Source organism: Schistocerca piceifrons, chromosome 1 (genome assembly GCF_021461385.2).
Source record: "Schistocerca piceifrons isolate TAMUIC-IGC-003096 chromosome 1, iqSchPice1.1, whole genome shotgun sequence".
NCBI lineage: Eukaryota > Metazoa > Arthropoda > Insecta > Orthoptera > Acrididae > Schistocerca > Schistocerca piceifrons.
The window spans coordinates 793,902,235-793,919,930 of NC_060138.1; the positions used below are offsets into that span (position 1 = coordinate 793,902,235).

The window sequence follows — 17,696 nt, forward strand, 5'->3', positions numbered from 1 at the left end:
AACTCAAAATACAAAAATTATTTCAACTTTGAATTTTTCCTTGAAATATTTTTATCCCTCCCTCCCTTTCTGAATCTCCCTCTTCTCTTTTTCTATTATATCATCATCATCATCTTCTTCTTCTTCTTCTTCTTCTTCTTCTTCTTCATCATCAGCATCACCCTGTGACTTGGTAATTCAAGAAGTTACTGGCTTCGGAATATCTATAACTTACTCATATTGTCCGTACGGTATATATACCTGCCCGCAAACCTAGACCTCAGGAAACCACTACTACTGGTGAGCCTTTATTTCACAAAAGTAGATAAAAATAACTGAGTTAGGTACAGTCTAATGCAATATTAGTGGGGGGAGGGAGGAGGGGAGAAGTGAAAAATATTTGGAAATAAAATTTCGTAAGCTGAAATAATTTGTGTGTTCCAGTTATGGTTATGGAGGTCCTACACAGATTTTATTGATGTGTATGATACTCCCTTATACTTATACTGCTATTACGATCACAATGTACTCTAGCACACCAGAAGATAATTGTATTCTCTTATGACAGTTAGGTACCCTCATATAGTGGAATCTTCCACATGACCTAGTCACTTCAATTTTTTATGATATTTGTATTAATAAATGTCCTTCCAAATGGAATATTAAAAATATTTTTTTTGAGTGATGCTGTGTGACATAATAAACACTCAATACATGTAGAATATTTTATTACTGCAGACTCCGCCAGTTAGTGAGTGAAAAATATCTTCATTGAGCATTATTTAGTTTGTATGTAATTGTTGTGTACTTTTTTGGGTAATGTATCCCTGTCACCATCACTAAGAGATGAATGTTTATTCACATCATCTTTGGTCAAAGAATAATACAGTTGATATACCCACAACACACAACTATAGCCTGATCTTCTTTGATGAATGTGAATTATCTACTTCTTTCAGTATTGTAATTTTGTCTTTGAACTATATTATGACCTGTGTACTATATATCGGTGGAGTAGAGCTTTCTTTTATAGGTCCCTTTCTGACTAAGCCTGTATTAGTTACTTGATGTTAAGATTAAGTGTTTGCATGTTACCACACTTTGATTGTGTAAATCTACTGCAATGGAAACTCATGAAAACCATTATTGTGATAATTAGTCACATCTTATACTTAACGTTGCCATGTTTGGCATAGATGTATTTTTGACCAATTGATTATGATGCTTCAAAATTTTTTGTATCTACTTTCAGGTTGTAAGATTGTAGGAAGTCAAATACTTGGGTTATTTTAGTCTCTTACTTTACAGTTTCTCCTGTGAGGATGGTGGCCAGTACCGAAACCTGCCGAGAAATAAATAGAACTATACAGCTTTTGGCACAAAAAATGATATTTTTCCACACATTTATTGGCTGTAGATGACAACTTGAAGGAAACTTTGTCAATCATTTTAGATTTTTTACCATCGATAAATAAAACAAATACTTCATGTGGAATAAAATTGTAAGTGGTCTGTAATGGTCTATTTGTTCAGAAACAGAAATTAATTACAGTGGCAGACATTTATATACTATAAAAAGTTAACACAGTCTCTACACGTTCTGCCATTAATAGTACAGTCTAAGGCTGTAAACTAGAATAGTCTTGTTCCATGTATTCTTATTTTATGAAGGTGATTCCGTTCATGTTTTGATGTCCTGCTTTTCATGCTGAACACGTTTTTTGATGTTGTCACAGCAAACAAAAGTAAAATAGTATGACATAAGAAAACATTTTTTGTGTTACAGAATGGAGTTTAAGACATTCAGCTGCTATGACAATTTTGTGCCTTGCAACAACAGTGGTGCTCCTGATCACACTCCAACGCATCATGCTCTCCAACATCTTGAACGTTTATTACAAGGTGTATCACAGCGACTTCGAAATGTTAATCCCGCACAACTTGCAAGTGCTGGAAGCCCAGCAGCAAGTGTGGAAAAGGAGGTAATATTTTAAATATTTAGGCGATTTGTCAAAGCCATAACATCGGTTAAATAAAGGTGGCTGTAGTAAAACTTCTGGCAATTCACGTGCGTGTACAGCTCCCCCCCTACACACACACACACACACACACACACACACACACACACACACACACACACAGAGAGAGAGAGAGAGAGAGAGAGAGAGAGAGAGAGAGAGAGAGAGAGAGAGAGAGAGTGAGTGTGTGTGTGTGTGTGTGTGTTTTTAAAGTCAGGTAGTGTTCTTACTCTTGTTTTGTGGAGCTGTAACAGAGTTGCTTCTCATGACGTATGATGTATTGCTTTCCCAAGTTGCACACTGGTGTAACTTTCCATCTAAGCTAGACTTTGGGTCACACTAGAGATCAGTCTTTTACTCCAATTTCACATTCAAAAATGTAGTGGCAATTTAAGGCAACGTGACATAGTACATGTAACATCAAGTACTCTGGAAAGAATACCAAATAGTTTCAGTTTTGGCAGACCGAATACTCTGATTCTGTACTCACTTATCATTATTCAACTGAAACTATTCTCCCCTTTGCTGTGCAAAACTGACATTTTGGCGATCTCTGTACTGGAAATGAATAGTGCCCTGGTTTACTATGCTTCAGCCAACACAATGTAAGTAGTATCTTGAAGTGTACTGAAGGAGAGTTATAATACTGTCTGCAGTTCCCAACTGTCTGCATGTAGTGTTACTTTTGTAAAAATGAGTGAAAGTTTTTGAAATGAGTGAACATTTTTGAAAATGTTTGCAAATCATGTAACTGAGGCAGGACTTAGTTATCAGCTCAGTATTCATCTAGTGGGATGAGGTTTACATAAATACAGTAGATGAAATCAAAAAATTATAAACGCATGTAGGATACACTAAACACAGAATTGCTCTTCTAGTCTGGCAGTCAGTGGGTAAGCCATGAGAAATAAATTAAAAATTTAAAAAATCGACATTGGAAAAGAATGAAAGCATACTTTTTCTGCAGTTTCATTCAGGAACATGAATATTGAAAACAAATTATTTTTATTATCTAGGACAGTAAGTAATTTAATTGTAAACTGAGTCCTGTTATTTTTAGAATTCTTTGTGTCCATCTGTGTGCCAGTTCGCATACTTACACTCTAATATTTGCTTTCTTGCAGTCTAAAGAAAATGAAGAGAACACACCTCCATTGTGGTGGCAAGAAGGAATCAATTTGGATAAAGCTAGTATTATTCTTATAGGATTCAGCAAAGGTTGTGTTGTTTTAAACCAATTTATTTATGAATTTCATTATTTAAAGACCCTAACACCTGATGATGACACGATGATGAGAATTGTGACCAGAATACAAGATATGTACTGGTTAGATGGAGGCCATGCCGGGGGTAAAAACACTTGGATTACTTCAAGGAGCCTGTTGGAAACATTGACCAGACTGGGTAAGTAAATAAAGAGTTGTACTGTGGAGTACTAACTTTTAAAAATGTGGTCTAAGTAATCATCAACCCCAGTTCACACATCCTGTACCATAAAAGCGTAAATTGTTAGGATTTCCAAAAGTATTATTGTTTCTATCTTAACAACTTAGTCCCAACTACTTTCACATTACTGGTGTTACCCTTTCTTCCCTTTAACTTCATGTACCATAGCTCCAGATCACTCCTTTTAGTTAATAATTGAATGCAGCCAAAAAAAAAAAAAGTTATGTGAAATGACAAATAAGACTCATCTGTTTGAATAATGGACAGCTGGATGTGTAAATGGGACAGTAGTTACCAATTCCTTCGTTTTTTCATGCCCTTATAAATACAATATTTGTATGGTATGAAGAATACAAAAATGTCATTCTGTCATGGATAAATCATGTTGAGACATATATAACCAACCATATAAATTAATATAAACAAGAAAATAACATAACACCAAAAAAAAAAAGCAACACTAAAACTTTATTTTCATCATAGTCTTCAAGGATTAGGCTTTTGGTGTGTTCCACCTCAGAATTGTTCATGCTGTTTCTTTGAGCGACATCCAATGTTCTTCCTGCCAGTTGGGTAATATTATATTGCTGCTGTAGTTATTCTATCAGTAGACATGTTGGACATGGTCTTTCCAGTTCAGGCGGTATTTTTCAGCTACATTTGTAATAGGTTCAACATTTAGTTTTTGTTTAATGTTTTTTTTATGGTCCAACAATGAATATCTCGCTAAAAAGTGGAAGAACTTCATCTCTGGTGATTTGATTCATCGTAATTGATCAGATGTTAGGGTCCAACATTCACTACCATACAGTAGCGAAGGTAACATTAACACTTTGTAGAGTTTAATGAATATTTCTTTCTGTACGTTATGTTTTAATGTACATTGTACAGTTCCACAGAAATACTGAATCTGGCCAATTTTAGCTGTATACCATCTGAGGTGGAAAATTTAAAATTGCACACCATATATTTAAACTCTCTTACTTGTTCACTTATTTGTTAATCTTTAACAGTTTTGGCTGTTATGGGTTCCAGTCCTTGAAATGTCATCATTTTTGTTTTATCTGTTGATATATTCATTCTGTATATAGCAGCAGTTTGACTCAATTTGTGTATTGGAATTTGAACCTTTCTTTCAGATGGTCCTATTATGATCTGATCATCAGCAAATAGCATCATCGTAAAATTAAAATTATAATTATCACTTCTTAATGTGTCATTTAATAAAAATGAACCATCTATGAATGATATCAACGTAAAAATTAAAAATGGCGGAGGGGGGTTGTGGGCAGCCTTGTCTGACTCCTTAATTGACATCATCAGATTCTGCCCCATTCCTCACAGTACGGATCCTCATTTTATTATTTTTGTATAATGACTGAATTGCCTTAATCATATGTGCTGGAACTTAAAATGCTTTTAGTGATTCCCACAGAACTTTCTGCTTCACCTTGTCAGACGACTTTTCACAGTCGATAAGAACATAGTAAGTTGACTATCTAAGTTGCCTTCTTTTCTTGGTTAATTGTGCCAAAGTGAAAGACAGTCAGAACATGATGCACTTTTTCTAAAAGCATGTTGTACTGCTAACATACGTGTTTCCACTATTGGTATGAAACTCTTGTATATAATTTTATCGTATAGTATGCAGCAGAAATTTAGTAGACTTATTCCTTGGTAATTTGTGAGTTGTGATTTATCACCTTTCTTGCAAATAGGGCATACCAAAACTTCATTCCATTCATCTGGCCCATGTCTGCTTAGCTAGCAAACAGTCATAAAATGTAAGAGTCTAAGATTTAGTTGATCAGATGCACATTTAATCAGCTCCATGTTTATATTATCAGTAACAGCTGTCCTTTTTGCTTTTTTAATGACATTTTACAGCTCTTCCATTGTTATCATATCTTCAGGTCTACAGAGTTGCTGGTACTGGTGTGCATTTCTGTTTCTTCTTCGTGAACAGTTCATAGATGTTTAAAGTATTTTAACCATTCCTTTTAAGATACTGCATTTAATTGTAAAGTATCTCATTCCTGTTTCTCCAATAGCTTAATAATTTTGTGTGCTTTGTTTTGTCTTGTGTTAATATCATGTTCTACTTTACTCACACATCAATCGCGATTTTCCTGTTCAATTTTTTGTAGTTCTATCTGTAGTAAAGCAGATTTTCTTTTATAATCCTCTCTATAATTCACATTATTAGGTAATGACAAGGTTTTTAGATGCACCTCCTTTTAACCTTACATTAACTTATTAGTATGGTCATTCCAAATCATTAATCCCCCTTGAAAGTATTTCTTATTCCTTATTCCTAATGCTTCAACAGCTGTGTTGATAGTATTCCATTCTCCATTTATGTTGTTGCTTACTGGTTTTCATTTGACATTTCTCATTTAGTCTCATTTGGTATAATAGTTTGATACTATATTGGTGGAATAGGTGCACCTATGAGTTCTCCCATCCAACTGGGTGTTTGTGTGTGGAGTCCTTCATATTTTTACAAAAGTTACATTACTTCTTTCTAAAAAAGTGATATGCATATACACCCAAGCCTCTGTAAACTCTTCTTGTGTCTTTGTCATCCATGCCTTTTTACTTGCAGGATTATAGTCTCTTGTTGAAGCTGTATCAGGTGCCCATGTAAATTTACAGATGTCACAATGTTAAAGAAGGTGTTTCTTACATTGTGTATGGCAAATTCTTATTAGTTTCTTTCCATTGATATTCAGTGAAATTTCACTTTCCGTATGTACTACATCTGTGATGGGTCTCTTACCCAATTGGTCATTTAAGTCTTGCAATACTCCATAGTACATCATCACATAATTCTGAAATTCGATTGTTCCCCATAATTTCTTTTTTATTTCATTTATGTTAGCAATATTGATTTTCAGAATGAAATTTTCACTCTGCAGTGGAATGTGCGCTGATATGAAAATTCCAGGCAGATTAAAACTGTTTGCCGGACCAAGACTCGAACTCAGGAACTTTGCCTTTTGCAGGCAAGTGCTCTACCGTCTGAGCTTCCCAATTACAACTCGCAATCTGTCCTCGCAGCATTAAATTCCACCAGTACAGTTTAATATTGATTTTAGCAATGCCTAGTTGTTTTCCCAGTTCTGTTTCTGTATGTATCAGACCTTCTAATGTTCCCTGTTGCTATTTTAAACATTTCTGATATGTGATTTGTCACTACTCTTTACCCTATTTCTTTCATAGCTCAATGTATAATGATCAATCTGATTTGAAATTTTCCCTGAATTTTTGGCCACACGGGGTAGCTGTGTGGTCTGAGGTGCCTTGTCATGGTCCGTACGGCTCCCCTTGTTGGAGGTTTGAGTCCTCCCTCGGGCATGGGTGTGTGTGTTGTCCATAGCATAAGTTAGTTTAGGTTAAGATTAAGTGGTGTGTAGGCTTAAGGACCGATGACCTAAGTAGTTGGGTCCCAAAAGACCTAGGCGTATCACATATGCTGTGCATGGGAATAGGTTAGAAAGGAGGGATACATCACCCAGACCACAGTTTGAGAAGGGCCCACCTGTTGTGAGGAGTAGGGGAAACAGTTTTACTGATTTGATAACTGTGGCACACGTCTTCCACAAACCTTTCTAGTTTTTATGTGTATAGACTGAAGCAGTGAGTGAAAATTTGTACCGAGGCTAGGAATTGAACTCTGGTCTCCTGCTTACTAGGGAGGTGCATTAGCAACTGAGCCACCTTGGTACAACTGCACAAATTATCCTGGCATGCCTCTCCCCTTGATCCAAATTCTCACTGCTGCTCCAGTCTACATTAAATTCCCCCGTACACACGAACAGACTTGCTGAGACTCTCGGTGTTCCAGAATAGCACCTCACCATCAAATGTAAAGGGGGGATATGCAGGTACTCAAACCTGTATCTCTTGCTTACTAGGCAGGTGCATTAACCAGTAAGGCAATTCAGCACAGCGGTTCACACAACTTCACAAATTCCCCTGCATTGTCATTGCCACCTCACTGCCTAGTAAGCAGGAGACCCAGATTTGATTCCCAGCCTTGGTACAAATTTTCACTCACTGTTTCAGTCTATATATGTAAGGTTATTTCTGTATGAGACCAGTAAAGTCTCTGAAATTGTGTCATTTCATTTTTATAGGTACCTGCACTTGGGTTTCAGGTTGGATTCCCCATTTATGTTCAATGCTGAGGTGCTATTCCAAAACATGTCCGCCCCTGATAGCTGAGTGGTCAGCGCGACGGAATGTTGTACCTAACGGCCCAGGTTTGATTTCTGGCTGGGTCGGAGATTTTCTCTGCTCAGGGACTGGGTGTTGTGTTGTCCTTACCATCATCATTTCATCCCCATCGATACGCAAGTCGCCGAAGTGGCGTCGGCTCGAAAGACTTGCACCAGGAGAACGGTCTACCCGACAGGAGGCCCTAGCCACATGGCATTTCCATTTCCATTCCATAACATGGAAGATTCTCAGCAAATTTGTTCGTATATGTGGGGAATTTAAAGTATACTTGGGGAGCAGTGAGAATCTTGACTGAGGAGGGAGGTATGCCAGGGTAATTCATGCAATTGTGTGAATGGATGTGCCAAAATGGCTTAGTGGCTAACAAACATGCCTAGTAAGCAGGAGACGTAGATTTGATTCTCAGCCTTGGTAAAAATTTTTGCGTGCTTCATCAGTCTATTATACATAAAATCATATCTGTACAAGACCAGGAAAGTCTCTGAAATTGGGTCATTCATTTCTAGTTTGTTGAATTGTTTGCAGTGCTGAAAACATTGAAAGCTGATTGCGATGTTAATATTAGGTATGGTGTCTTTGCACAGCCTTGCTATAAATATTATTGATCTGTGGCATAAGAAACTTCTGCTACATGGTCCTGTCATTTAATATGCATATCAAGAAATAGACTTCATTCAAAAGCATGAGGTAGAGCAAAGACAGAAGACTCACAGAAATTAAAACAATGAATTAGTTAGAGATGAGGAGATGACTCACTGAAAGGCAGAAGCACTGTCTCGTCGATAGGCACACAAACAAAAGGTACAGAGCTTGGCTAGTTTTTGGAATGCACTTGCTTTTTCTAACTTTCCTTTTCTACTCACTCACACATGCCTGTCTTCCTACATTGTGCTCAGTCAACTGCCAGCTCTTTACTGATCCATGGTTAGTGTCTAGGGGCGAGGTGGGGGTGTGGGAGGGAGGGCGACATGAGGGATGGAAAGGGGCAGGAGGCAGGGAAGGAATGTGGGCAAGCGGCTCATGGGAGAGTGCGAAGCCATCTGTGGGCTAGCTAGGGCTGCAGGTAGAGGGGGCGAGTGGCAGATGGCTGGGCATGTGATTTCATAAACTCGGGCATGAGATAACAGCAGGTAGCTAGCTGATGTGGTGTCGCCAGTTGGCTCGGCGTTCTGGGGCAGGGGGGGTGGCGCACACACACACACACACACACACACACACACACACACACACACACACTGTCTCTCTATCTCTCTCTCTCTCTCTCTCTCTTTTTTGGGCGGGGGGGGGGGGGGGGGCAGCGAGTTAACCTTACATTTAAGCAAGGAAGATTACAGGAGCAAATGATGTCTGTAAGGATAGCTCCCATCTGTGCAACTCAGAAAAGCTGTGGTGTTGATGGGGAGGGTCCAGATGGCATAGGCTGTGGAGCAGCCATTGAAATCTCTCATATTATGCTCTGGTGCACGTTGTACCACTGGGTGATTCACCATGTTTTCAGCAACAGTTTGCCGGTGCCCATTCATTCTAGTTGACAGCTGGTTTGTTGTCATATCAACGTAAAACTCTATGCATTGGTTGCAGCAGAGCTGGTATATAACATGGCTGCTTTCATAGGTGGCCCTACGTCTGATGGGCTAGGGTAATTCTGTAATGGGACTGGAGTAGGTAGTGCTGGGTGTGTGGATTGGACACGTCTTGCACTTGAGTCTTCCACAGGGATATGATTCCTGTGGCAGGGGACTTGGGGGGGGGGGGGGGGGGGGGAGTTGTGTAGCAATGGACTAGGATGTTGATGAAGTTGAGTGAGCAGCACAGAACACTGCCACTTTGGTAGGGATTGTAAATATATTAATATCTTAGGTAGGATATACCTCATTTCAGGGCATGATGATAGATAATCAAATTCCTGGTGAAGGATGTGGTTGTCATTCCAGTCTGAGGTGCTATAGGGTGACAAGGAGGGCTCTTCTTTGTGGTTAGTTCTTGGATGAATGTGAGAATCGGGTATGTGTGAAGATATGGCACACAAAATTTGTGAATTAGGTCTAGAGGGTATTACCCTATTGTGGCTGGTTACAGTGCTCCCACCTAAAGAATCTCGGCCTTTGTTGATCAACTTCTCCAGTCAGTTATACATAACCTAGCATCCCTCATTAAAGATACTAACCACTTCCTGCACTAGCTCTTGACCATCCCCACACCCTTACCTTCCGGATCCTTACTTATCACAGTTGATGCAACCTCCCTACACACCAATATCCCTCATGCCCGTGGCTATGCTGCGATTGAGCACTGCCTCTCCCAACTCGTTGCAGACTCCAATCCCTCCACTTCATTCCTCCTACACCTAACCAACTACATCTTAACCCATAACTTCTTTACCTTTGAAGGGAAACCACACAGACAAATTCGTGACACACCATGGGCACCCATGTGGCACCCTCCCATGTCAGTCTCTTCATTGATCATCTAGAGGCAACATTCCTAGCTTTCCAAAACCCCAAACCCCTGGTCTGGTTCAGGTTTATTGATGACATCTTACAATCTGGATCAGAGGCCAGGAAACACTAATTCCTCCACAATCTCAACACCACCTCTCCCATCCACTTCACCTGACCCTCCTTCAACTATCGTGCAACTGTTCTAGATGTCAGTCTCCTCCTCTCAGATGCCTCCATCCACACCTCGGTCCACATCAAACCCACCAATCACCAACAGTACCTGCACTTCGACAGCTGCCATCTCTTCCACACAAAAAAATCTCTCCCTTACAGCCTGGTCACCCACAGTAGACACATCTGCAGTGATGAGAACTCCCTCGGCCAGTATGCTGGAGGCCTCACAAACGCCTTCACAGACAGGCAATACCCTCCAGACCTAATTCACAAACAGATCTCCTGTGCCGTATCATCACACACACCCGATCCTCACATCCATCCCGAGGACCAACCACAAAGTAGCATTGCCCTTTTCACCTAGTAACACCCTGGACTAGAAAGATTGAACCATGTTCTTTATCAGGGCTTTGATTATCTGTCATCATGCTGTGAAATGAGAGGCATCCTAAGATACTTTCAGCCCCTGCAAAGTGGTGTTCCACCACCCACCCAACCACCACAACATCCTAGTCCATCCCTATGCAACTCCCATTCCCAATCTCCTGCCACTGGGATCATACACTTGTGGAAGACTCAGATGCAAGACCTCCTGAATTCACACACCCAACACCTTCTCCTCCAATCTCGTTATAGGATTATCCTACCCAGTCAGAGATCAGGCCACCTGTGAAAGCAGCCACATTACATACCAGCTCTGCTGCAAGCACTGCACAACATTTTACATTGGTGTGGCTTCCAATCAGCTGTCAGCTAGAATGAATGGCCACTACTAAACTGTTGCAAAAAACAAGATGAATCACAACATGCAGCAGAGCATGACATGCTAGGTTTCAATGGCTGCTTCACAACCTGTGCCATCTGGACCCTTCCCACTACCACCAGCTTTTCTGAGCTGTACAGACGGGAGCTTTCTTTACAGCACATCATTCACTTCCTTAATCTCTTTGGTCTGAATGTAAGGTAACCTGCTGACTGCTCTCCCCCTGCCCCAAATAGTGTGTGTGTGTGTGTGTGTGTGTGTGTGTGTGTGTGTGTGTGTGTGTGTGTGTGTCCCACAACTGGCAAAAGGAAGTGCTTTCTGATAGTCGGCTAAGCTGTGTGCCTTTTGTTCACATGACTATTGATGATGCAGTGCTTCTGCCTTTCTGTGAGTCATCTCCTTAATTCCTAAATAATTAGTAGTTCTCAACCAGAACTTTCTCTATGTTACTAACGATTAAGGACAGTTGTTGTACTACTTACAGCTCTACTCGTATGAAGCAGCCTTTATTTGTAGTATGTGCACAAACTGGTAAAGCTTGAGAAGTAAGCAATCCGTTTCAGTTAATATGTGGCTGCCAAATATTATTGATTGTCCATAATTGTAACAGATTTATGTCATTAATTACAGAGTTATTGAAAGTTATTAAAAAATTACTGAAATAGGCATTTTACAATTTGATGTTTTAAAAATACCGGAAAAGATATTGTTTGCATTTCACTAATCATAAGCTACTAGAATGTTTTGTAGATCATAATTATTTCTGTCCTGAGTACACAGTAAACGTGTCTACAAATGATTTTGACACCACAGCTTACCAAGGCAGGTTATGCTAAATGATGATGAACGTTTTCCATTCTGCATTTCAAAGGATAGGGCTAAAATTGCTTTTTAACCAAGTGACATCACAAGGTTCAAGGCATTCATCTGTAAGCTGTTGTGGTTTTTCTAATCAGATGACATGACAAGATGGGCGGTTAACCTGTTTATGCATACTTATTAATACATACCATGCTGACGAGCTTCTAAGGTTTTTTATTGTAGCTTAGCCATTCCTTATTACAGACTCAGTCACCTCTTCAGATAATCTGAACCTCATTTAAGCAGTTGTTTCTACTTCCACAGGTATAGGCATTCACATCCATGTAACTCCATATCAAGTGAATGATGACCGAAGACCCTGGATAAGAAAGGAAGAAAAGACTTTTGGTGACTTACTAAGACGACTGGGAGCACCTGTTCATAGAACTCTACACTTTGAAAATCAAGTTGCAAGTTTGTGCACACATTTTGAGGTCCTTTCTGTGTTTCGACAGACAGATTAGTGAAGCAGTTTTACCTACATTGCACAGCGTTATGAATGCAGACTGATATTGGTGTTATACCTTTGATACAAATTGATGAAATGCCTTTCAGATTCAAAAAAAGATAAAGAACTTCATTTGCCTTTAGTTATGGCATTGCACATGATGCCAGTTTTTTCATTAAATTAGATGTCAAAGGATAACACAGTGTTCAAGAGAAGAAAATAGTGTACAAACAGTGAATTGCTGTGGAAGAACATTATTGTTCTTGTTATAGGACAACTTCATGGTGCAATTTAGTGTGTGATAAGACAGTTTAAGTTATAAAAAGTGCCATGCCTTTGGTAAATGATTTTGGTTTATGAAACATTGTGCTTTTATGGATATCTATAAAAATAATACTTTCCATTATTAATTTAATAAATGTATCTGTCTGTACAGTATACAGATGCCTCTCAGACTTTCAATGTAAAAAAATTCAAATTCTCTCTCTCTCTCTCTCTCTCTCTCTCTCTCTCTCTCTCTCTCATTTATTTTAAACATCCTGTAGAGGTTGAATATGCAGTCAAATATGAAAAAAACTTAACAATTGAGGTATAGTGAAACACAGGCAGTAAAATTAGTCATTTGGAAAGTGTTGCCAAAAGTGTTTGTTTTAAATCATGAAAAATGTTACGTCCAGAAGATTTGATGAGCATTTCACTGATTGTTACTTATGTTGAGTCAGTAGTTTGTGCTGCCATGTAATACAGTAAAATTCTTTGCAGTTTCATTTCAGTCAAATGAAAATTGTGCATCTTGGTTGCCCATAGAACATTTACAAATTAATTTATATTTACCATTGGATGGACAGAGCTTAAATGATTGTCAGTTATTAAATATATTCATTTTCATTTGTCAGTCAAAATTGCCCTTTTTTTTTAACAAAAGAACAAAAAAGAAAACATCGTCACTACCAGATTCAACAGTAGTTATAATCAGATGGCTTTATCTCCAACTCAGTTATTTCACATTTAATATAAAAGGACCAAACAGGTGCTGGTCGTGGACTATATAGCAAGAAGAGCATTTTTTCAAAGAGAGAAATAGAATGATATAGGTAAAAAATTCAGATAGTGTATTTGTACGTATTGTGGAAGATATACATAAGCATACCAACTAACTACAGCACAACAGTGAAATGAGATTTGTCATTTCATTTCATAAAATTTTCAAATATTTTGATTTATTTTCAGGAGACAACTCGGATTTACAGCAGAGAAACTGTGCTGTAAGTGCAATTCAAAAGTTTTACAATGTATTACATTCATTACTATGACAATTACACAATACTTTTCAGTATTAAAAAATATTCGTTCAGACTATCAGACTGTCAACCATGAATTCTTCAACAGAATAACTGTTGTACTGGAAAAATAGAGAGCAGGCTATTCAGTTAACCAGGCCCCTTGTTAAATTTATGCCTGCTGCCACCACAGTCACCCCATGCCCCTCCCCAATTTTGCTTCTTTATAATTATTATTAATTAGTTTTAGTTATTTTTTTCTCTTGACTAACTGACATCATGGAGCAACTTTCTTCCGTTCCTCTTCTTTCTTTGTTAAAGTTTTACACTAGTCATTCATATGTTCCCAGTGTTGTATTTTTCATTCTCTGTTCATGTTGACCCCAATTTCTTTCGCCATGAAAGACTTTTAAATTCAGTATTTTATTTTAAAAATGTTTGTTTCTGTTGCTTCCACAGGTTTTCCACAAGTTCTGGAATATCAGGGAATTTCATACGTGTCAGGGAAGTCGGGGAAATTTGAAACGGGGAGGGGGGATAAAAAAACACTGGAAAAATCTCATTTTGCCTCAGTAGCTGAAATGGTTTGTTTACTGAGATGTCATGCATCATTGCTGCTGAGTATGTGCATTGCTTCCCTACTCCCTCATTCTTACTGCTTCTTCCCTTTCTACAAGTCCCCTCAGCTTGCAGTCGTTACTGCCACCACTTCTTGCTGCTAGCCTATCAGCTGCTGACAAGATTCAGGGAGGCGTGAGGAGTGGTTTGTTTGGATCTGATTCTCAGAAACTGTAGATGCAGTGGCCGGAGACAGTGGTCATGTGTGCATGAGTTGTGTCTGAGTGATGGTGTGAATGTATGTGTGCTGTCATTTTCGGACGTAGGCTATGACCAAAAATTTAGTTGTGAGAATGTGATTGTCTTTTCTATGTGCTAGTGTGCATATCAGCAATCATCTTTATGGTGAGCTGCTACCTATCCTTATTGATTCTCAGAGCATTCGTGCAAGTTACCTGTTGCATGGATTGATCATCACAGTTTCATTTCATCAACATGGTATCTGTTACAAGTGAATAGCTGTCACATCAGTGGCCATCCATGACAGGCCAAAACCACAGGCCATTTCTGTAGGTATCTCTAATGGATCGGGCCTGCCAATCTGAAGCCATTGTTTCCCACTAGTGTGCTGGCCCTTTATGTCGGATATAGTCTCATCAATCTGCCCACAGGCCAGGTATGTTTGTATGTGGCGTAATGCAGTGCATTTTCATGGTTTATCCTTGAAACCAGGACTGTAGTGCTCCTCGGCAGATCAGAGGCCATGGGCAATGGATTTCAGGAACTGCGACTGTCACACCACAAGTACATTGTACAGTGTGGCATTTTTTAGAAATTTTATTTATTCTACTACATTTTGGGACTTTGGAAGTAGTTTATATATTAGATAAGAAGAAGAAAATTGTGGCAGTCGCTGGCAGTTTGTACACTATGTATTCACATGTTTGTAGAAAGAAAAACCACGCAATACTTGTAAAATAATAGACATAACACAGTGAGTAACAACCGACAATAACAAACATAGTAGAACCAACATTTTTTTGGTGATTACTCATTGTGTTGGTTTGTACAACTCTTCCCTACCGTGTACCCTTCTTTCTAGGGGCTTACTTTTTTCTAAGGTTATTTCTGAAATCAGTGGAGGTACTTTAAATCCGTCTTCAAATTCCAATGAAATGCATATTTTTGTCACAAGTGTTTCGTTTTATTGAAATGAAATAATATCATTGGTCTTAATGAAACGTATATACCTTTTACCTTGTTTTCTCCATCTAAAAACAGTTCATTACAAAAGATGTTGATGTTAGTACTTAAGATTTTTGTTCATACATTCAGAAGTACAGAAATCATTACTTTTTTTTTTGTTGACCTCTGTCTTTACTTACCCTTGAGACCGCAGAATTTGTCAGGGAAAAATGGTAAAACTTGTCTGTAAATCAGGGAAATATCAAGGAATTTCACTTGGGGGAACTTGTGGCAATCCTGTTCCATTTCTTTAATATTCATACTTTCTGGTTCTTATATTTTTGTAACCCATGATATTGTTGACTTCCTTTTTCCTAAATGCCAGAATATTTGTTTCTTTAGCCTGTTCTCAATTATTTGGTAGAGATGTTCAAAGAAGATTAACTTTTGCTTTGCCATTTCATATATTCTGACAGAACTCCTTATTATTTCTGATTTTCCAACCATCTGAAGTTTATATTGCACCCAATATTTATCTAATAACCCATATCTCTGGTATCTTACTTTTATCCAGCTTATAGTTCATTGTTAAGCATTCATGTGCATATAAACATTCTGGTCTTCCCAAAGCGGCACAGTGTTTTAGTTTTGTATTTCTTCTTGTACATATTTTTAGTTACTATATGCTCTTTCCATTTTGCTTACATTTATTGCATATTCTTTTAGTCAGTTTTGCTGTATTGTTTCTCCAAGATACAGTAGACTCTTGACTATCTTACCTAATGTGGTGGAAGGTCGAGCTGGATAACAAAGAAGCATACAGGCGAAAGTCTATAACCTCTCTCTTCTGTCCCCAGCCATACCATTTGGAACACCCTTTTTTGTGTGAATACACAATCTTTTTACCATTTTATGACTCTTTATGCAATATATTGCTAGTTATGAGTTATAAGTGTGTCTCATGTACATACTGTACCCTTCAAAAATTATTGTGGAAAACAAAATTATCTGCATTGTAAAGTATGACTTTAGGAAGGTTAATCCTTACAAAAAGCTGAAACTTACAGCTTTGAGGTCTTTAAAATGTCGTTGGTAGATAGCTGTTTCCCTCCTTTCGCCCTCTTCTGTGCTGCAGTGTCCCTTCACTTAACGCAAACTGATGATACCAGCTGGTGTTGCTTCCTCCAACTCTCTAATGCATTGCAGCACTGCCTCAATCATCATGAGCCCTTCTGAATGTGGTATGAGATTTCTGCTGTCACCTGAGTTTGCCTCCTCCTCCTGCTGTGTTGCTTCCCCCTCTGTGTCACCATTGCCACAATGTCATTAGTTTCATCATTTGCAGTCCATTCTGTGATGTCTTCTGCATCGATGTTCTCACAGTCTGGTACATTTTTCAGCAATGAAATAATGTCATTTTTTCCACTTTTGACATCAATTTCACTCGTGATTTCAAAGATCTTCGTGGTCTTTTTCCAAGACATTAGAAGTAATAGTTTCAGAATCTCTTCCCATTTTAATTGAAATGAAAATTTTTAATTACTGATCTTTCATAAAAGATTGTTAACAGAGTTTGTTTCAATTAAAAAAATGTATATATATATTTTCAACTCTATACATCTTTATTAAAAAATTGCATTGACTAGGAAGGAATCCAGGGCCACCCATGTGATCATTCTGCTTTAGCAAACTGAAGATGCTCCACCAACTCCACAGCCGATTTTTGTGAGAATTTTTGAATGTTGCCTCGGATGTTTTGGTACACTGATATTTCAGTTCTGACCCTCGTGTACCGTAAATATAAAAAAATTACTAAAATCTGATTGCTGTGTGGTCTCCCTGTGAGATCAGTTGCGTTGGCTAGTCTTTTCAGAGGATTTATTTGAGTACTGCTTCTGTCAGATTTTGTTCCTTATTAATCCCATTGATTTCCTTCCTACACTACTGGGTCAATTTCATGACTTTTAGCTCCAGATTCCAAATCCTTACATTTTCTTCTAAAACAGTTACGCAGTATAGGCAATAAGCCAACCCCTTCTTTTTATTATTGGTCAGTCGTAAATTTTTCTCTTCCACTTTCATAGTATACTCTAGTGTTTGTCCATAGAGTTTCAAATGCTGTGCAGATTTAAATTCTCTCTATGATGAGTGCTATAACTGTGCTGGAAATGGAAAGTTTTAAGTTACTTTTTTAATTTTTTTTTATGTACTGAAATCAAGACCTCAAAAATATATAGGGAATGAAAGAGCTTCCAATTTGATTTTTTTCTGCATTTAGACCTAACAATATTACACAGTTTG

At 38.3% G+C, this 17,696-nt stretch overlaps 1 protein-coding gene across 5 annotated transcripts in view; it reads left to right on the top strand.

Annotated features, from left to right (window-relative positions):
- The window catches only part of LOC124713352 (mitochondrial protein C2orf69 homolog), a 220,315-nt gene extending 207,085 nt beyond the window's left edge, over positions 1-13,230 (top strand). For 2 of the 5 annotated variants that reach the window (XM_047242941.1, XM_047242940.1), the window contains 3 exons: positions 1,766-1,961; positions 3,122-3,401; positions 12,189-13,228. In XM_047242941.1, coding sequence (XP_047098897.1) covers positions 1,766-1,961; positions 3,122-3,401; positions 12,189-12,388 — 676 coding nt within the window. In that variant the 3' untranslated portion in view covers positions 12,389-13,228. Of the gene's footprint in view, positions 1-1,765; positions 1,962-3,121; positions 3,402-12,188 lie in introns of all 5 variants that reach the window. The other 3 variants (XM_047242943.1, XM_047242944.1, XM_047242942.1) reach the window with 2 other exon arrangements.
- Positions 13,231-17,696: the final 4,466 nt, after the last annotated feature.